Consider the following 22,701-nt stretch of genomic DNA (forward strand, 5'->3'; position numbering starts at 1 on the left):
CAAATTCTGATTCGTCAAGTTCTGATAAGCCAAGTACTGACAGTGCTGAAAATCTAAATACTGAAGGATCCAACTCAGAGAGCATAGTTTCAGGGGGAGCATCAGAAAATGAAATCGAAGACAGCATGAATTATGGGGGAGCATCCAGTTCTAGAGAAAATCTTCCATCTGCAAGGAAGTGGACAAAATCACATACACCTGAATTAATAATTGGAAATCCTGAGGCAGGTGTCAGAACTAGAACAGGTACTTCGAATGAATGTCTTTACAATTCTTTTCTCTCTCAGACTGAGCCAAAGAAAGTGGAAGAAGCTCTTTAAGATGCTGATTGGGTGCAAGCAATGCAGGAAGAGTTGAATGAATTTGAAAGAAACAAAGTCTGGACCTTAGTGCCAAGACCCAAGAATAGATCGGTTGTTGGTACAAAGTGGGTATTCAGAAACAAAACTGACAGTGATGGCATAATTGTAAGGAACAAGGCAAGGCTGGTTGCAAAAGGATATTCTCAACAGGAGGGAATTGACTATGATGAAACATTTGCTCCAGTTGCTAGGTTAGAAGCCATAAGGATATTCATGGCTTATGCTGCTCACAAAAAGTTTACTGTCTTTCAAATGGATGTGAAAAGTGCTTTTCTCAATGGAGAATTGGAAGAGGAAGTATATGTTGAACAACCTCCAGGCTTTGTAGATTCCAAACATCCAGATTATGTCTACAGGCTTGATAAAGCACTTTATGGACTTAAGCAAGCTCCTAGAGCATGGTATGAGACTTTAGCTCAGTTTCTTCTGGAAAGTGGATTCAACAGAGGAACTATTGACAAAACATTGTTCTATCTCAACCATGGCAAGGACTTACTTTTGATCCAGATTTATGTTGATGATATCATTTTTGGGTCTCCAAATGACAAACTTTGCAAAAAGTTTGCCAATCTAATGCAGTCAAGATATCAGATGAGTATGATGGGAGAACTTAGTTATTTTCTGGGCCTTCAAGTCAAGCAGAGTGAAGAAGGAACTTTTATTTGTCAATCTAAGTACACCAGAAACTTGCTGAAAAAATTTGGAATGCAAGACTGTTCAAGTGCATCCACTCCCATGGCCACTGCAACAAAACTGGATAAGGATACTGGTAATTCAGTAGATATTACTGATTACAGAGGTATGATTGGCTCACTTCTCTATCTAACTGCTAGTAGACCAGATATCATGTTTGCTACCTGTCTTTGTGCAAGATTTCAAGCAGATCCAAGAGAACCTCACTTAACAGCTGTAAAAAGAATCTTTAAGTATCTTAAAGGAACAGCTGATCTAGGATTATGGTATCCTAGAGAATCAGATTTTAAATTAATAGGTTACTCAGATGCAGATTTTGCAGGTTGCAAAATTGACAGGAAAAGCACAAGTGGAAGCTGCCAATTTCTTGGAGGCAGATTGGTTTCTTGGTATAGCAAGAAACAAAAGTCAATTTCCACATCAACTGCAGAAGCAGAGTATATTGCTGCAGGAAGCTGCTGTGCACAGATTCTCTGGATGAAGAATCAGTTACTGGATTATGGGTTAACATATTTCAAAATCCCTATTTACTGTGATAATCAAAGTGCTATTGCTATGACAGGTAATCCAGTTCAACACTCTATGACAAAGCACATCAGCATCAGGTACCATTTAATCAGGGAACATGTGGATGAAGGTACAGTGGAATTGCATTTTGTTCCCACAGATCAACAAGTAGCAGATATCTTCACAAAACCACTGTGTGAAGCTACCTTTTCAAATTTGGTAAATGAACTTGGAATGATTTCAGGTTCTTTCTCTAAATCTGCTTAAACTTGTTCTATGTTATCAGACTTTATGATCAGTATTTACAGAATTAATCTCTTTGTATATTCTGTGCATTAATTGATAAATGTCTTCAAGTACTGACTGTTGTCTGATATATGTGTCTACACTCTGATAAGTGATATGTCTGTTTCAGAAACTATTCTATCCTATGAGGATAACTGTGCTAGATACTGACCTACTAGTCTTCAATAAACAAATGATCCCATGAAAGAAGTAGTTATTTCTGTGGAAATCTTATGACACAAGCAAATTCTGATAACTGAGCTTAGTTAAGTTTACTTTGTATATCTTATTACTAAGTCACAAATTAGAATAATGCTACTCATCTGTTTAAGTTCTGATTCTAGTAAAACTGCTGAATGTACTAAGTGCTGATAAACCTCACTTATCAAAAGAAGAAGAAAAAAAATCAAAGAATAATATCAGGTACTCCTTTGAGATCTAGAGTAAAAATGTGAAAGGGACGACCCAAGTGCATTGCTGGTATTAAGTAAATATGCATTAGAAAAGCAAAATATTTTCTTGGTGACTTTTCACACTCTATGATTACTGGAGAAATACTCTGATAATAGCATAAATTCTAATAAACAGTCGTGACTCACTTACACTGAGAAGCCTCTGTAAAATAGAATTTCAAAAGATGCATAAAATTAGCACAAAAACAGTAGAGGTGAACTCATGCATGAACTCATTTATCAGTAGGTTTCAGGATAATGACAGATCTTTAGCAAAATTTTAATTATGACTTACTTCTAAGATGTACTGAAGTAGATCAGACTTTACTCTTTGTCTGTTATTTAGCTTAATGCACACAAACATCACTCCATATGAATGATGAAATTTATGTGGTGGTCTATGTTATTTTAGATAAACAGTCATTGTGTCACTTCTGCACAAATTCTGAGGACAAGTTCTAGTTACACGTTCTGATGATTAATTTCTGACGTTCATAACTAAGAACTTGTATGAGTATTTACTAAGATAGATATTCCTTGTTCGAGTTAAGACATTATGTTCTGATGACTGTTAAGTTCTGGTATAGGTCTAAGTTCTGATTTTTCAGTCTAACCCTTTACTTAACTTATCTGTGAGTAAAATTTGGTAACAGTCTCAGATTAATTTCGAAATGTTGAAGTGGAAGATTAATAGTCTATGGTTAAAACATAATGACACTCGTTCTTGAACAGTTCACTCTTGTTCCATGTGCACATTCCTTTTCCAATGACTGTTATTCTTTTTCAAAGTCTAGGGAGACGAGGTAGATTTAATTCTACCTGTCTGCATTCAATATCTTCGCGTCTCCTTGCATTCTCTTGCCTATATACACAGCCACTTCACATTAGTCTTTTCATCACACTTGTATCACAAATTCAGTCTTGTTTTTCATTTACTATCACAAATGGCTGAATTTGGCTGGTTCTACAATTACGGTGATGAGACTGTGCATGTCTTTTTGAATGGAATTCCAACTCCCTACCCTATCACCAACATCCCTCACAATCTCTGGATTCAATTTCCAGAGGTTATCAAACGTGATCTGGTGGCCGTTCGAAGAGACCTTCACCTTCGTCGTATCCGTCAGCAAGAGCGAATCATTCGACTCGCCATCTTGTTTGTCGAAGATAGGAAGAGGAAGATGACTTAATCTCGTCTTCTTCCTGTTCTTCTTCATCCTCAGCTTTGTCAGGCTTCTTAGCTAGGACTAAAGCTGTTGACGTTAGGATTAGAAGCTTAGGGAAAATCTTGTATTGATGTAATTTCTATTTCATTTATGTATTGACTTGATATATTAATGAAAATTGTTTTTACTTCAAGATTTTGTCTCTGAGTTATTTTATCTTGTGTTGTTAAATCCTGCTTGATATTCTGATGACCATTTAAATTTTGTCTTAAGTTCTGATTTAAGTTCTGACTCTTTGTCAGCACTTATTCATCGAAATTATCTCGGTCATTTTTAACATGATTCATTTTCAGAATATTAATGTTGCAGTGCAAAATAACCAATCAGTGATAACGGGTTAAAATTTGAATTGTTTCCATTGATAAATGGAACAGTTTTTCCTTGAAACTCGGCAAATGGGTAAGTATTGATTACTGTTTTCTCGAGCCCAGTAACTATCCGTTATTACTGCATGTCTGACAGGTGTCCAACGGTAATATTTCTTTTGTATAAGTACAGCAGAGAGAAGATTTCTTTAATCTTTTTAATTTCTTCATCTTCTATCTCTCTTCTTACTTTTACTCTCCTTCACTTTACTATTTCCGTTGTTTTCATACAGATATTATCTCAAACACCTAACAGGCATACTTGAATTTCAATATTTTTCACATGGTACCAAAGGATTTAATCATTGATGGAGCAAAGTTTGTTCCAAACAACTATGCTGCAATTCTTGATCATGCTGACGCTCCATCTGAATTGCATTTTGTGCAAGATCTTCTTGCACATAGTGAGGTTGGGTACGCCTTAACTCAGCCTGAATTATTTTCAAGTCAACAAGTTCTGCGGTTCTGGAGGACTGGAATTTTTGATGATGGTGGTAAACGAGGAACTCCCAGTATTATCTTCCAAGTGGGTGATTCTTCCTATGTAGTCACTCCTGGTACAGTACGAAGAGCATTACATCTTCCAGAAGATTGTACCTTCTCTATACCAGAGGAATCAGAACTTCGGGGGTTAATGATTGATTTGGGATATGAACAGAGTCTGACGAAACTTGGACAGTTGAAACGGGCTCATATCAGAAGAGAATGGAGTTTCTTCTTCGATTGCATCACCAAGGCTTTTGGGAACAAATGTTCTAATTATGATGCTATCCCAATTCTGAGTCAGCACATCGGGTATGCTATTATCCATCAAACTCATTTTGATTTTGCAACTGGAATAATTGGTTTTATTGGGGATAGGATGACAGAGGATCGAGATGTTGTTTATTTTGCTAGATTCTGTCAACTTATTTATACGTCTTGTACTGCTGAACCCCAGTTAGTCAGCACTCAAACCCCACCTTTTAAGGTTGCAAAAAGGTACTTTAACGACCTGATAAATGCTGACACAAAGAAATCAATGGTGAGACAATTACAGATTCCTCAGTCTGTGAAACAGATTCTGGTAAATGCTGATCCAGCTACTTACAAATCTGTTTACTCAAATGTTCAACCAACTCACCATAACCAAAATCCATCAACCTCAGTCCCTACCTCTCATTCTACTCAACCTACCCTCAGAACTTATCTCAAATCATATCTCTCCACTTCACAGACTGCTCAACCTTCTTCTTCAGCACCTACTGTGAAGCCTACATCCTCTAAGCCAAAGAGAACAAAGACTGTTCCTCAAACATCTCAGAAGAAGAGGAGGATTACTTTGAGAGATGAAACAGATTCTGAAGATCAGGTTCCTTCTTCAGAACCTATGATTTATGAAGCTGAGAAGGCAACTTCTCAGAAGGATTCTGCAATTGGGGGTTCTAGGCTTCTCAAGAGGCTTAGACGTATGACTGTTCCTGCAACTCCCAAGGAATCCAAATCAACAAGGAAGTACAAGAAACAGAGGGCACAGAGGCCAGTTTCAGATGATGAGGAGGAAGCAGCTAAGGAAGGGGATCAGGAATCTCTGATCTCACAAGACAAGGAATTTGCTCCAGTCACTTCTTCTCCATCAACTCCATTTCAGGAACCTGTATCTGACAAGGCTAATTTACCTTCTTTATCTCTTGTTGATCCAGGCACAAGTGCTGAAATTGATATTCAGAACTTGGTTGTGCCTGAAATACTTTTCTTAGAAGCTCCAACAGCAAATAATCCTTCCACAACACCTGTTACTGATGCTGTTCAAACTCCTGAGTTATCACTAACACCTTCTCTGCATCAAGATGATGATCAGATTTTAGGTGAGCATCAGGATATGGCTGTTGATCAGAACTTAGTATCAGATCAGCAATTAGAGGATGTTGAAGCCTCCATTGCTACTCATACAGTTGTCTTATCAGAAGATACTGATTCTTTAAGTTCTGATGCTGCAAATGTTGGAGATACTGGTGAAGCTGCTACAACTGTAGATGCTGATGCAGCAGGTCCTTCAGGACATACTCCTCCACTGACTCTTCCTAAGTCTGAACTGCTAAAGGAGTTTGTTATCAGGGATGCACCAGTACCTTGGAGTGAAACTCCTGCAGGACAGGAGTGGACTAAGGAATGGAACTCAGTTTCATGTGTTCCAAATGCTTTACATCTTGCTGAGCACTTGACTAAAGCTGATGAAATGTTAAATTCTGATGATTTTAAAACCCAGCTTAGAGTCACTGCATTGAGTACTAAACATCTACAAGGTCTTCATTCCAACACTCATGCAGAGCTACACAAGATTCAGGAGAACTTTATTAAACAGGAACAAGTTTGGAAACTTGATAAGAAAAAGTTCTTCCAACCTACCATTGACAGGGTTGCTTATATTGAGAAAACTCAAGAGAAGCAACAAGGTCATATTGATCAAATTCTGACAAATCAAGCTTCTCAGCAATCGCAACTTACTGAAATCCAGACTTCAGTGGAACTACTTATCTCTCTTTTATTACCTGCTGATGCCAAAAAGGGGGAGAAGGTAATTAAGTCCAAATGCAAAACCAACAAGTCACTGCGAGGACAGGATGATGGAAAAGATGACCAAGGAAACTCTGGAATGGGTAGTGGTCATAGTCAAGGTAGAAGATTTACATCAAGACAAGCTAGTCACAGAACAAGTTCTGATACTGGGAAAAGAATAAGTTCTGCTGCTGGTAAAAGGATAAGTTCTGATGAACTTCTAGATCTTGATGAGGAAATGTCAAGACAGTTATTTCTTCAAGAAAATCCAGGGATGGACTTGGAAAGTTTAAAGGAAGAAGAAGCCAGACTTAAATCAGAGAAAGTCTCATCTAAATCTGAAGCTTCTGGTAAAAAGTTACTTCCAAAACCTAAAGGCATTGTGATCAAAGAGAGGATACATACTGAAGAAACTTTGGCTAGATCACAACCACAGATAGATCCAAGATCCAAGGGTAAAGAAAAGGTTGGTGAACCTATCAAGCCTTATGTACCTCCTGAGGAAGAAGAAATTACTGATGGAAAACATAATCTTGCTCTGACTTCAAGAAAAATTCTTAAAACAACCTCTGACATGGCTCAAGTTGTTCAGAGTCAAGAAATTGTAAGTTCTGATATTCAGAAGAAGCAAGTAACCTCTGACAGTGCTCAAGTTAACTTGATATCAGAAGATAAATCTAAAACACTCCTACCAGGATTCACTAAAGCAAAACAGACTCAATCTTTGAAGACTATTTTAAGTGGTTTTGAAGCAAGAGTAGTTACTGGAAAGGAAGCTAGAGATAAAACTGGATTGGGAAGTGCTGATGAAAGAAGAGTACACAACACTACTGATGATCCAACTTCCTTGAGTGAACCAGGTATTGGAGCAACTCCTGAGAGATTGAATCAACTAGAATCTGTACAGATGGTTTACCATACCTACTTGAAAGAATACATCATGTTGTATTTCATGACAGATGGTAGGGTTTATCATATAAGACAAAATGCCATTTCATTGAAGTATTTTGAAGAATTGGAGCATGTATTATTCTTACTTCAAGTGGATGACAGAATAACAGAGACTGCTGCAAACTACTTAAAGGAACAGATTCAGAGACAGAAAAGACTTTATTCTGTTAAGTCTGACAGCAGATATGTTCCAAAGTACAGAAATCACAATGGTGATATTGTTGATATGAAGCCTAATACTGCACAGATCAGAACATATCTTGGTATTAAGGGGCTTGAATTCAATCTAGAGTCTAACAAAGCTTATGTCATAAGACTAGATCGGGAGTTGAGAAAAGCAAAGATTAATGATCTCAGAGCTGCAATATTTCAAACTGGTGAAGATACTGCAGAGCTTAAAGATGTCAAACGGAGAATGATTGATGAACTCAGATATGCTGAGAAATGTTTGTTGAAGAATTATCTCAGAACAACTCCTGACATCAGAGAGATTGGAAAATGATGAAGCCAAGTCGAAGATCTACAACTGCTTAAATTCTGATATTTATACAGGTTGAAGTTGTTATCAGAAGTTGAATTGGTAAAAACTTTAAGGACTGTAAGTTGTAGTTATCTTGTCTATTTCTCATGCATTTGTACTTAATGTTTTTGACATCATCAAATATCTGTTAAACTTGTATATTTTGTTAATTTACAAGTTGGGGGAGATTGTTAGATATATTTGATAATGTCATGGCTAATATGTTTTATGTTTAGATTTCAGATCTTATTTGAACAGAACAAATCAGTACTTAACTGATCAGTACTTATACTGGAAGTCAGAACTTAAGGGATATCAGTACTTATGTTATCAGGAGATAGATATCAGAACTTAAGTGCTGAAGGACGATCAGATAAGGACAGTAGCTGATTAAAGTTAAGAAGATCAAGATAAACATAAGAAAAGATATGCATGAAGAAGAAATTCCGTGAAGAATGGAATACTTGGAATAGAAGATATCTGATTGATATATTTTAGGAAGCAGAATTATATTCCATATCAATTAGCGAATATCTTGTAACTGTGTAGTATATAAACACAGAAATAGAGTTTACACTAGAGGTGTTATCATTATCGAGAATATTATTTATTATAACTCTAGAAGCTCTCGTGATATTTTGTTCATCACTGAGAGATAACAGTTCCAGATTGTAACAGAGTTTATTGTTTAAATAAAGTTTGTTTTCTGTTACATAAGTTCTTGAAGTTTGATTTGATTGTAATAAACACTGTATTCACCCCCTCTACAGTGAAAGTGTGACCTAACACAGGTAATCCAGTTCAACACTCTATGACAAAGCACATCAGCATCAGGTACCATTTCATCAGGGAACATGTGGATGAAGGTACAGTGGAATTGCATTTTGTTCCCACAGATCAACAAGTAGCAGATATCTTCACAAAACCACTGTGTGAAGCTACCTTTTCAAAATTGGTAAATGAACTTGGAATGGTTTCAGGTTCTTTCTCAAAATCTGCTTAAACTTGTTCTATGTTATCAGACTTTATGATCAGTATTTACAGAATTAATCTCTTTGTATATTCTGTGCATTAATTGATAAATGTCTTCAAGTACTGACTGTTGTCTGATATATGTGTCTAAACTCTGATAAGTGATATGTCTGTTTCAGTAACTATTCTATCCTATGAGGATAACTGTGCTAGATACTGACCTACTAGTCTTCAATAAACAAATGATCCCATGAAAGAAGTAGTTATTTCTGTGGAAATCTTATGACACAAGCAAATTCTGATAACTGAGCTTAGTTAAGTTTACTTTGTATATCTTATTACTAAGTCACAAATTAGAATAATGCTACTCATCTGTTTAAGTTCTGATTCTAGTAAAACTGCTGAATGTACTAAGTGCTAATAAACCTCACTTATCAAAAGAAGAAGAACAATAATCAAAGAATAATATCAGGTACTCCTTTGAGATCTAGAGTAAAAATGTGAAAGGGACGACCCAAGTGCATTGCTGGTATTAAGTAAATATGCATTAGAAAAGCAAAATATTTTCTTGGTGACTTTTCACACTCTATGATTACTGGAGAAATACTCTGATAATAGCATAAATTCTAATAAACAGTCGTGACTCACTTACACTGAGAAGCCTCTGTAAAATAGAATTTCAAAAGATGCATAAAATTAGCACAAAAAAACAGTAGAGGTGAACTCATGCATGAACTCATTTATTAGTAGGTTTCAGGATAATGACAGATCTTTAGCAAAATTTTAATTATGACTTATTTCTAAGATGTACTGAAGTAGATCAGACTTTACTCTTTGTCTGTTATTTAGCTTAATGCACACACACATCACTCCATATGAATGATGAAATTTCTGTGGTGGTCTATGTTATTTTAGATAAACAGTCATTGTGTCACTTCTGCACAAATTCTGAGGACAAGTTCTAGTTACACGTTCTGATGATTAATTTCTGACGTTCATAACTAAGAACTTGTATGAGTATTTACTAAGATAGATATTCCTTGTTCGAGTTAAGACATTATGTTCTGATGACTGTTAAGTTCTGGTATAGGTCTAAGTTCTGATTTTTCAGTCTAACCCTTTACTTAACTTATCTGTGAGTAAAATTTGGTAACAGTCTCAGATTAATTTCGAAATGTTGAAGTGGAAGATTAATAGTCTATGGTTAAAACATAATGGCACTCGTTCTTGAACAGTTCACTCTTGTTCCATGTGCACATTCCTTTTCCAATGACTGTTATTCTTTTTCAAAGTCTAGGGAGACGAGGTAGATTTAATTCTACCTGTCTGCATTCAATATCTTCGCGTCTCCTTGCATTCTCTTGCCTATATACACAACCACTTCACATTAGTCTTCTCATCACACTTGTATCACAAATTCAGTCTTGTTTTTCATTTACTATCACAAATGGCTGAATTTGGCTGGTTCTACAATTACGGTGATGAGACTGTGCATGTCTTTTTGAATGGAATTCCAACTCCCTACCCTATCACCAACATCCCTCACAATCTCTGGATTCAATTTCCAGAGGTTATCAAACGTGATCTGGTGGCCGTTCGAAGAGACCTTCACCTTCGTCGTATCCGTCAGCAAGAGCGAATCATACGACTCGCCATCTTGTTTGTCGAAGATAGGAAGAGGAAGATGACTTAATCTCGTCTTCTTCCTGTTCTTCTTCATCCTCAGCTTTGTCAGGCTTCTTAGCTAGGACTAAAGCTGTTGACGTTAGGATTAGAAGCTTAGGGAAAATCTTGTATTGATGTAATTTCTATTTCATTTATGTATTGACTTGATATATTAATGAAAACTGTTTTTACTTCAAGATTTTGTCTCTGAGTTATTTTATCTTGTGTTGTTAAATCCTGCTTGATATTCTGATGACCATTTAAATTTTGTCTTAAGTTCTGATTTAAGTTCTGATTCTTTGTCAGCACTTATTCATCGAAATTATCTCGGTCATTTTTAACATGATTCATTTTCAGAATATTAATGTTGCAGTGCAAAATAACCAATCAGTGATAACGGGTTAAAATTTGAATTGTTTCCCTTGATAAATGGAACAGTTTTTCCTTGAAACTCGGCAAATGGGTAAGTATTGATTACTGTTTTCTCGAGCCCAGTAACTATCCGTTATTACTGCATGTCTGACAGGTGTCCAACGGTAATATTTCTTTTGTATAAGTACAGCAGAGAGAAGATTTCTTTAATCTTTTTAATTTCTTCATCTTCTATCTCTCTTCTTACTTTTACTCTCCTTCACTTTACTATTTCCGTTGTTTTCATACAGATATTATCTCAAACACCTAACAGGCATACTTGAATTTCAATATTTTTCACATGGCACCAAAGGATTTAATCATTGATGGAGCAAAGTTTGTTCCAAACAACTATGCTGCAATTCTTGATCATGCTGACGCTCCATCTGAATTGCATTTTGTGCAAGATCTTCTTGCACATAGTGAGGTTGGGTACGCCTTAACTCAGCCTGAATTATTTTCAAGTCAACAAGTTCTGTGGTTCTGGAGGACTGGAATTTTTGATGATGGTGGTAAACGAGGAACTCCCAGTATTATCTTCCAAGTGGGTGATTCTTCCTATGTAGTCACTCCTGGTACAGTACGAAGAGCATTACATCTTCCAGAAGATTGTACCTTCTCTATACCAGAGGAATCAGAACTTCGGGGGTTAATGACTGATTTGGGATATGAACAGAGTCTGACGAAACTTGGACAGTTGAAACGGGCTCATATCAGAAGAGAATGGAGTTTCTTCTTCGATTGCATCACCAAGGCTTTTGGGAACAAATGTTCTAATTATGATGCTATCCCAATTCTGAGTCAGCACATCGGGTATGCTATTATCCATCAAACTCATTTTGATTTTGCAACTGGAATAATTGGTTTTATTGGGGATAGGATGATAGAGGATCGAGATGTTGTTTATTTTGCTAGATTCTGTCAACTTATTTATACGTATTGTACTGCTGAACCCCAGTTAGTCAGCACTCAAACCCCACCTTTTAAGGTTGCAAAAAGGTACTTTAACGACCTGATAAATGCTGACACAAAGAAATCAATGGTGAGACAATTACAGATTCCTCAGTCTGTGAAACAGATTCTGGTAAATGCTGATCCAGCTACTTACAAATCTGTTTACTCAAATGTTCAACCAACTCACCATAACCAAAATCCATCAACCTCAGTCCCTACCTCTCATTCTACTCAACCTACCCTCAGAACTTATCTCAAATCATATCTCTCCACTTCACAGATTGCTCAACCTTCTTCTTCAGCACCTACTGTGAAGCCTACATCCTCTAAGCCAAAGAGAACAAAGACTGTTCCTCAAACATCTCAGAAGAAGAGGAGGATTACTTTGAGAGATGAAACAGATTCTGAAGATCAGGTTCCTTCTTCAGAACCTATGATTTATGAAGCTGAGAAGGCAACTTCTCAGAAGGATTCTGCAATTGGGGGTTCTAGGCTTCTCAAGAGGCTTAGACGTATGACTGTTCCTGCAACTCCCAAGGAATCCAAATTAACAAGGAAGTACAAGAAACAGAGGGCACAGAGGCCAGTTTCAGATGATGAGGAGGAAGCAGCTAAGGAAGGGGATCAGGAATCTCTGATCTCACAAGACAAGGAATTTGCTCCAGTCACTTCTTCTCCATCAACTCCATTTCAGGAACCTGTATCTGACAAGGCTAATTTACCTTCTTTATCTCTTGTTGATCCAGGCACAAGTGCTGAAATTGATATTCAGAACTTGGTTGTGCCTGAAATACTTTTCTTAGAAGCTCCAACAGCAAATAATCCTTCCACAACACCTGTTACTGATGCTGTTCAAACTCCTGAGTTATCACTAACACCTTCTCTGCATCAAGATGATGATCAGATTTTAGGTGAGCATCAGGATATGGCTGTTGATCAGAACTTAGTATCAGATCAGCAATTAGAGGATGTTGAAGCCTCCATTGGTACTCATACAGTTGTCTTATCAGAACATACTGATTCTTTAAGTTCTGATGCTGCAAATGTTGGAGATACTGGTGATGCTGCAAATGTTGGAGATACTGGTGAAGCTGCTACAACTGTAGATGCTGATGCAGCAGGTCCTTCAGGACATACTCCTCCACTGACTCTTCCTAAGTCTGAACTGCTAAAGGAGTTTGTTATCAGGGATGCACCAGTACCTTGGAGTGAAACTCCTGCAGGACAGGAGTGGACTAAGGAATGGAACTCAGTTTCATGTGTTCCAAATGCTTTACATCTTGCTGAGCACTTGACTAAAGCTGATGAAATGTTAAATTCTGATGATTTTAAAACCCAGCTTAGAGTCACTGCATTGAGTACTAAACATCTACAAGGTCTTCATTCCAACACTCATGCAGAGCTACACAAGATTCAGGAGAACTTTATTAAACAGGAACAAGTTTGGAAACTTGATAAGAAAAAGTTCTTCCAACCTACCATTGACAGGGTTGCTTATATTGAGAAAACTCAAGAGAAGCAACAAGCTCAGATTGATCAAATTCTGACAAATCAAGCTTCTCAGCAATCGCAACTTACTGAAATCCAGACCTCAGTGGAACTACTTATCTCTCTTTTATTACCTGCTGATGCCAAAAAGGGGGAGAAGGTAATTAAGTCCAAATGCAAAACCAACAAGTCACTGCAAGGACAGGATGATGGAAAAGATGACCAAGGAAACTCTGGAATGGGTAGTGGTCATAGTCAAGGTAGAAGATTTACATCAAGACAAGCTAGTCACAGAACAAGTTCTGATACTGGGAAAAGAATAAGTTCTGCTGCTGGTAAAAGGATAAGTTCTGATGAACTTCTAGATCTTGATGAGGAAATGTCAAGACAGTTATTTCTTCAAGAAAATCCAGGGATGGACTTGGAAAGTTTAAAGGAAGAAGAAGCCAGACTTAAATCAGAGAAAGTCACATCTAAATCTGAAGCTTCTGGTAAAAAGTTACTTCCAAAACCTAAAGGCATTGTGATCAAAGAGAGGATACATACTGAAGAAACTTTGGCTAGATCACAACCACAGATAGATCCAAGATCCAAGGGTAAAGAAAAGGTTGGTGAACCTATCAAGCCTTATGTACCTCCTGAGGAAGAAGAAATTACTGATGGAAAACATAATCTTGCTCTGACTTCAAGAAAAATTCTTAAAACAACCTCTGACATGGCTCAAGTTGTTCAGAGTCAAGAAATTGTAAGTTCTGATATTCAGAAGAAGCAAGTAACCTCTGACAGTGCTCAAGTTAACTTGATATCAGAAGATAAATCTAAAACACTCCTACCAGGATTCACTAAAGCAAAACAGACTCAATCTTTGAAGACTATTTTAAGTGGTTTTGAAGCAAGAGTAGTTACTGGAAAGGAAGCTAGAGATAAAACTGGATTGGGAAGTGCTGATGAAAGAAGAGTACACAACACTACTGATGATCCAACTTCCTTGAGTGAACCAGGTATTGGAGCAACTCCTGAGAGATTGAATCAACTAGAATCTGTACAGATGGTTTACCATACCTACTTGAAAGAATACATCATGTTGTATTTCATGACAGATGGTAGGGTTTATCATATAAGACAAAATGCCATTTCATTGAAGTATTTTGAAGAATTGGAGCATGTATTATTCTTACTTCAAGTGGATGACAGAATAACAGAGACTGCTGCAAACTACTTAAAGGAACAGATTCAGAGACAGAAAAGACTTTATTCTGTTAAGTCTGACAGCAGATATGTTCCAAAGTACAGAAATCACAATGGTGATATTGTTGATATGAAGCCTAATACTGCACAGATCAGAACATATCTTGGTATTAAGGGGCTTGAATTCAATCTAGAGTCTAACAAAGCTTATGTCATAAGACTAGATCGGGAGTTGAGAAAAGCAAAGATTAATGATCTCAGAGCTGCAATATTTCAAACTGGTGAAGATACTGCAGAGCTTAAAGATGTCAAACGGAGAATGATTGATGAACTCAGATATGCTGAGAAATGTTTGTTGAAGAATTATCTCAGAACAACTCCTGACATCAGAGAGATTGGAAAATGATGAAGCCAAGTCGAAGATCTACAACTGCTTAAATTCTGATATTTATACAGGTTGAAGTTGTTATCAGAAGTTGAATTGGTAAAAACTTTAAGGACTGTAAGTTGTAGTTATCTTGTCTATTTCTCATGCATTTGTACTTAATGTTTTTGACATCATCAAATATCTGTTAAACTTGTATATTTTGTTAATTTACAAGTTGGGGGAGATTGTTAGATATATTTGATAATGTCATGGCTAATATGTTTTATGTTTAGATTTCAGATCTTATTTGAACAGAACAAATCAGTACTTAACTGATCAGTACTTATACTGGAAGTCAGAACTTAAGGTACTGGAAGTCAGAACTTAAGGGATATCAGTACTTATGTTATCAGGAGATAGATATCAGAACTTAAGTGCTGAAGGACGATCAGATAAGGACAGTAGCTGATTAAAGTTAAGAAGATCAAGATAAACATAAGAAGAGATATGCATGAAGAAGGAATTCCGTGAAGAATGGAATACTTGGAATAGAAGATATCTGATTGATATATTTTAGGAAGCAGAATTATATTCCATATCAATTAGCGAATATCTTGTAACTGTGTAGTATATAAACACAGAAATAGAGTTTACACTAGAGGTGTTATCATTATCGAGAATATTATTTATTATAACTCTAGAAGCTCTCGTGATATTTTGTTCATCACTGAGAGATAACAGTTCCAGATTGTAACAGAGTTTATTATTTAAATAAAGTTTGTTTTCTGTTACATAAGTTCTTGAAGTTTGATTTGATTGTAATAAACACTGTATTCACCCCCTCTACAGTGAAAGTGTGACCTAACATAAATTTATTAAAATTATATGAATACATATATCTTACAATAAAATTTTACATATAATTTTTACACAAAATAAATATAAAGTAGATTCAGATTAAATTCCACAAGACTTGAATGAACTTAAGCGTTCTATCAATTATTGACCTAAAACTTGACTAATAAAAATTTAATATTTAAATATATATTATATTTATCTTTTTTTTTTATTATTAATTTTAAGGAAATTATCAATTACCATCTTATTATTGGCTTTTCCGAATGGTACCATTTGACATTTTTGACTTTTAAGTGGTACCATTGTACTATTGTTTCATTCATGTAATACTACTCTGTTAGTTATCTATTAGCCAAACGTTATTTTTAAGGGTAACAATTAGAAAAATCTATTGTACAATGCAACCATTAATAATATATTTTCTCTTATTTTCTCAAAAAAAAATATGATTTTCTACTATTTAAAATTTGAATAAATAAAAAATAATAAGCAAAAAACCATTATGATGATTAGAGAAATAACATCAATTTACCTAATTAAACTAATTCAAGAAATAATGAGTATTTATTTATATTTTTTTTCTAATATTTTCATGTTTTGTACTAACGTTAATTCGAGTAAATGAAACATGATAATTTACATAAAATATTAGGTGAAATTAGAAAATATATGTATTGAACTAATTATAATTAGAGTGTATTATAAAGTTGGGCACGTGCCCGCAATGGTTGATTCAGTTGGTTAAAGAGGGGATTATTATCCTCTTGGTCACAGGTTCGAATCCCACGGGAGGAGAGTTTATGATTATGTCAGAGTTTGTCGCTTAAGTGCAGTGTATCTTAGTTCACGTGGTTTGCAGGCTATTGCGTGAACCCGTGGGGTTTACCCAAAAACTAATTGATACTTAAGACGCTTATATAAAATACTAATATTAAGAAGATTAATTAATTAGTATGGGAAATATATAGATAAATTGTGAAAATTATGCAAATTTATATGATTTTAGTAAGGGAAAATAGTACCACACAAAAGTAAAAATATTTAATGGTACCACATAAAAATAAAAAATATTTAATGCTACAAAATGAAAAAAGTCAATTATATAATGGTATAATTCATAATTTTATAATGTTCGATTAACATTTATTTGACAGAGTGATATTAGATGAATCAATCCATATATACAATGATACCACTTAAAAGTCAAAAATGTTAAATAATATCATTCAGAAACGCCAATATCAAGTGGGTACTATTTATATTTTTCCTTAATTTTAAATTACACGAAACATGATACGAAACGTATACGAATGAAGGTACATGAAACTAAATAAATCCCGAACAGTTCGAATTTGATTTTGAGATTCACGAAACAAAGACAAAAGTACACGATATAAAAATACACAAAATGAATGAATCGACAACACAAAGCTTCAATGGTCATCGTGGATATCACAATTAATAACTAGATATATACTTTTCATATTTACAGTCTCTAATGGTTCTCAGGTCAAGCCCCTTGACAGCACAAGACACCCGAGATTATGATAAACAAATTGTATGTTATGCCAACACGAAATAAGTTTAATATTATAAATTTGTTGCAGGAATGTATATTCATATAGTTTATTTGTATCATTCTATGATATATTCTAAAAACATATCTTGGTAAAAATATATTATATATAGGATAAATCTAAAATTGACTCCTGATAATTTATACTTAGATGATTATATCTTCAAACAATTAGCTGTATTTTAATTTCAGCAGTTTTTTCTAACATTAAAACATAAGATCAAATTATTTGCAAGAAATTATACATTAGATGGAATTACTTGCATTTTGACCTGGGCTTGAGAGAGTAGTTTAGCCTCTTTTTCTAAAAAAAATCATTACAGTTATGATAATAAGAAACTATGATAAATATGAAAAAGCAATTTTCAGATTAAACTTATCATCCTAAATAATATATTGACTAGGCAAAGAAAATGACACACAATCAACATGAAATTATGCATAAAAATAGTTCATAAGCATTACATTACACGATAGAATATGCATCTAATTATGCTGACACACAAGGATCATGTTCCTACCATATTTCAATGTCGGATTGCATGTACGCAAACATATATATAGGTTTATTGTCTATTAATGAGTTTAAACCTACTTAAAGCAAAAAATTGCAATATCTTCTAGCAAATCTTATAAATTCTTGACAAAATACTAATTTAGGTGGTCCATTTTGCTTGCTAACATTGTTAACGCTGGTGACAAGATTTAAATGGGAAGAAAAATATGGGCTTTTTTACTTGTTTTGTCGATGGCTTTACTGAGTAGCAAAGCTGATGCACGTAAACAGGGAGTTTATATACTGTTATCAGTTCCTTTTTCAAGTTCTTATGATAACACAAAAGATCTTAATAAAAGAGAGAGAAATAGTACTCCACCTTTATCCCATGAGGCTGAGCAGGCAGCGAGAGTTAATGGAGAATATATATCCAACTCATCTCATCCGCATGATGACATAGCTGTAGTGAAGTTGGGTAGTTGTAATAGTGGTTGTGGATATGAAGTTGGTTGGGGACGGGGTGGTGGAGGAGGAGGTGGTGGATTTGGAGGTGGAGGCGGAGGAGGCGGTGAATTGGGCGGTGGAGGAGGAGGTGCATTCGGTGGTGGAGGCGGCGGAGGTGGTGGATTGGGGGTTGGAGGTGGCGGTGGATTCGGGGGTGGAGGTGGCGGAGGTGGCGGCGGAGGTAGTGGATTCGGGGGTGGAGGCGGCGGAGGTGGAGGCGGAGAAGGTGGATTCGGGGGTGGAGGTGGCGGAGGAGGTGGATTCGGGGGTGGAGGCGGTGGAGGTGATGTATTGGGGGGTGTAAGTGGTGGATTCGGGGGTGGAGGCAGCGGAGGTGGTGGTGGAGGAGGTGGATTCGGGGGTGGAGGTGGCGGAGGAGGTGGATTCGGGGGTGCAGGCGGCGGAGGTGGAGGATTTGGGGGCGGAGGAGGTGAGGGAGGTGGATTTGGAATTGGAGGCGGTGGACTCGGAGGTGGAGGCATTGGAGGAGGTGGACTCGGGGGCGGAGGAGGCGGACTCGGCGACGGAGGAGGCGGACTCGGCGATGGAGGAGGGGGCGGCGGAGGTGGACTCGGGGGTGGAGGCGGCGGACTCGGCGGCGGAGGCGGCGGAGGAGGTGGACTAAGGGGTGGAGGAGGCGAGGGAGGTGGAGGAGGTGGTGGAAGCGGCGGAGGAGGTCGTCTCGGGGGTGGAGGAGGCGGAGGAGGTGGACTCGGTGGAGGAGGCGGTGGAGGTGGACTCAGGGGTGGAGGAGGTGGCGGTGGTGGTGTTAATAGCGGGAGTGGTGGAGGAGGTGGCAGATCGAGTAATGGAGGTGGTGGTGGTGGTGACCATTTTATTCCTCCAATAAAAGGATTCCAATTTCCAAAATTACCCTTTCGTTGGTGGAGACCACTAATTCCAAAAGGCAAATGTCCTCCAGGATATGCTAATTTAGTTAAAGATACTCGTAGTAGCAAGGATTCTTCTCACATAAAAAATACAAATGCACCACCTCCCCAGAAAATAAATGCAGTATATAAAAATGATGATGTCCATATTAAAATTCTAACTATGGCACCGCAAAGTAATTAGATATGCCATTGACTCCATTTTTTAAAACCTGTAATATCCGGTATGCGTGTAATTATTTTTATCAATAAATAATTATTATGTGATTATTATGTGATTTTTGGTGAATTATCTGATGATTGGTGCTGATATGTGGATGTTTATATGTAATAAGATATGAGTATGTTAATTTTAATATGTCCATAATAAAATATAGATAATTATGGTATTTTTCTGGTAATTTTTGGATCATTATATGATTTTATAATGATTTACAGATTTAATAATTATTTTCTGAATAATTACAAAATTATTTTATAAAGCCGGGAATCGTCCGACCCTAACCGTTTCTACGTTTTTACAACCCGAAACTCTTCCAAAAACTATTTCCTAACCTAATCTGGTAATTCTGGACATTTTCCGAGTTTTGACTATTTCGATCTGGATTATGGTTTGACCCGTACACGTCCCGGCGTACTATTTTCGATAAGATAATCATTTCGATAAATCAACAAAACCCGTATTTTCATAAGACGGGATAATATTGCAATATTTTCGTATAAAGTGTTTTATAAAGAGTCCGGTTTGGATATTTATCCAATACGAGAATCAAATCGGATCGTTTTAGCAGTTACTTAGCGGTTAAGTAACTAATTTATCGATCCAATACTCGTTTTTGCAGTTACTTGGTGGCTAAGTAACTAATTTATCGATCCAATATTTCATAAATATAAATATCCCTTTCCTTATTTCATTTTATTCGTATAATCAGAATTAGTCAGTAAAATCCCGTAAAATACAGAGAAAATATCGAATTCATGTTGCGTTCTTGATAATCAAACCTGAAAACGAAGGCGTTACCGAACTCGGAATCAAGCGTGCTATATACCGAATCGAAACTCTCGAAAAGTAATTTCATAATCAATCATCCGTTTTTATGCAGGAATTAAGGTATTTTTCTTATTTATTTATTTTAATTCGAATTATTTAAAGATTAAATTATGAAAATTTTTTCTTGATGTTGTTGATATGATTTGATGATTCCATCGTGTAGATAATATTTTTCTGGTCAATTTGGTATATTATATGTCAAAAACCGAGTTCAATAACATGTAGAAAAGTGTGTTTGATTCTCTGGATTTAAAAATTAAGGTTTATAGGTTGAATGTTCTTAATTGATTTTTAGGGGTTTTTATTCTGTTGATTCTAGGTTAAATCGAGTGCAACCATTGATTAGATCGTTTCAAAAGCAAACAATTGACATAAGTGGGATGAACTGAGGATCTGTAATTCGAGCTCGCCGGAAAACGCCGTTCAACGGCATCAGAAACTTCAATTAATTTTTCCAGGCGATTTAGCGATGTGTTGGTCGAATAAGTTGCATAAATAGATTGCTGGGAACGAGGGGAACATATCCTAATAATTTCTTCGAGTTCTGGGTGATATTCATGCTCGCCGGAAAAGCTCGGCGATGGCGACCGACCGACGAACGGCGGCGAGCCGGGGAAGGTTGTAAAAATGCAGGCAGGTCCCTGTATTTTGCTAAATTTTCAAAACAGAGATTTCTGTTTTAAAATGTTACAAATGTTAGATTTTTGTTTAAAAATATTTTAAAAATGATATTTTTACTATTTTAAAAATCAGAAAAATAGTTATTTAATTATTTTAAATTCAGAAAATTCTTTTTAAATATTCATTTACTTAAAAATAAATCTGATTTATTTTATTAATTAATTTTAATTAGTTTTTAATTATTTTAAATTGATTAATTAATTAATTAATTTAATAATTGAATTTAATTATTTATTTTTGATTTAAAAATTCCGAAAAAATAGTTTCGAGTTTTAAATATTATTTAAAATTATTTTCAAAGCTCAATAATTATTATAAAATTATTTTAAAGTCATATTCGGGTGTTCGAACCCTATTATTTAATTATAAAATGATTCGGAAGCCCATTTTAATTTCGATAAATGTTCAAAAATTCGTATTAAATACCTGGAAAATTATTTTGACTCCGAATCTTCTTTGAAAAATTATTTTGATTGAATGTCTTATGTGCTATGTGCTACGTGCTATCTGAATGATGTGTTATATGCCTATGTGATTAGTGTTTGACTATTTTTGTCATAACTTTCAATCCGTACGTCGGAATTGGGTGAAACGAAGGGTAGTTAAAAGCTTGTAACGAATAGAATGATATGAGATTGAGTATTGATAGATAATTATGATGCCTAGAAGAGTAAGCGAGGCATAGGAAAAGGAAGCCATTGATTAGTAAATAGAACCAAAGCGTAGAAAAAAGAAAGCAAGTGATCGGTGAATAGAAGGAAGGTATAGAAATACGATAAGTCGTTGTTGAATAGAAGGGAGAAATAAATGCAAGTAAAGTTGGTAATCATCTGTGATAAGGCAAGTACTTCCGAACCTTCTTCAAGATATATTGCAGATATTTTCAAACTTTCTCATAACATTTTGTTAGTATTCAAAATAAATCATGTTTTATATTGCAAGCGCTTTAAACTATTCAACCTTGAACCCTGACTCTTATTGATCTTGAGCCATAAGCCTTATTCTTTATAAACCATTGATTGTTGAATTCTCAGATACGAGCCAGAAACATACGATACTACTCTACAAATACATATCTACCACATAATGATTTCTAATACTGAATTGCTTGACATAACAACCCTTATTCCTTGTTTAACAAAAGACCAATCCTTGGAACCTTTGAGCCCTTGGTATTCTACTTTCTGATTCTCTCCTTGATTGTAATCCAATCTTTTTGAATTTCTTATTATACCTTTATGGTATTGTAAATCACCCTATGCTTCAAGATAAATGCTGTTTATGATTCATCTCATTGAATTAAATTGTTTATCATATTGCTATGCTGGAATTGGATTGTTTTTAAATGTGGACCAGATTCGTGGTCATAATAGGCCAATGTGTGCTTTGGATCCAATATATAGAGCAAAGCTGGGAGCCTTGATCGGGGTTAGTGCGTGACTGATCAGCAGCCTAACCATGGTTTTTAAAATAAAAAAGTGAATATCCAATTCTAATCATTGCTTATTCAGAAACTTGATCCTTCTGAATCATTTGAATTGGTTATTGTTTAACCTCAATTGTTGCTATTATGACTTGCTGAGCTAGTTAGCTCATTCTTGCAAATCTTTTCATGTTTTCAACAGTTAAAAAGGAAGTTGTTGGTAACAGGATTTCCAGTCCAGTGTGCGAGCTAGGATTCCAGGTTAAGTTGGATCGAGC

At 35.8% G+C, this 22,701-nt stretch overlaps 1 protein-coding gene across 5 annotated transcripts in view; it reads right to left on the bottom strand.

The window, feature by feature from the left end:
- The window catches only part of LOC141678667 (uncharacterized), a 47,325-nt gene extending 27,975 nt beyond the window's left edge, over positions 1 to 19,350 (bottom strand). For all 5 annotated transcript variants that reach the window (XM_074485021.1, XM_074485020.1, XM_074485022.1 and 2 more), the window contains exon 1: positions 18,254 to 19,350. In XM_074485021.1, coding sequence (XP_074341122.1) covers positions 18,315 to 18,860 — 546 coding nt within the window. In that variant the 5' untranslated portion in view covers positions 18,861 to 19,350 and the 3' untranslated portion in view covers positions 18,254 to 18,314. The remainder of the gene's footprint in view (positions 1 to 18,253) is intronic.
- Between the last annotated feature and the right edge of the window lie 3,351 nt (positions 19,351 to 22,701).

This window comes from Apium graveolens, chromosome 8, assembly GCF_009905375.1.
Source record: "Apium graveolens cultivar Ventura chromosome 8, ASM990537v1, whole genome shotgun sequence".
Classification (NCBI taxonomy): domain Eukaryota; kingdom Viridiplantae; phylum Streptophyta; class Magnoliopsida; order Apiales; family Apiaceae; genus Apium; species Apium graveolens.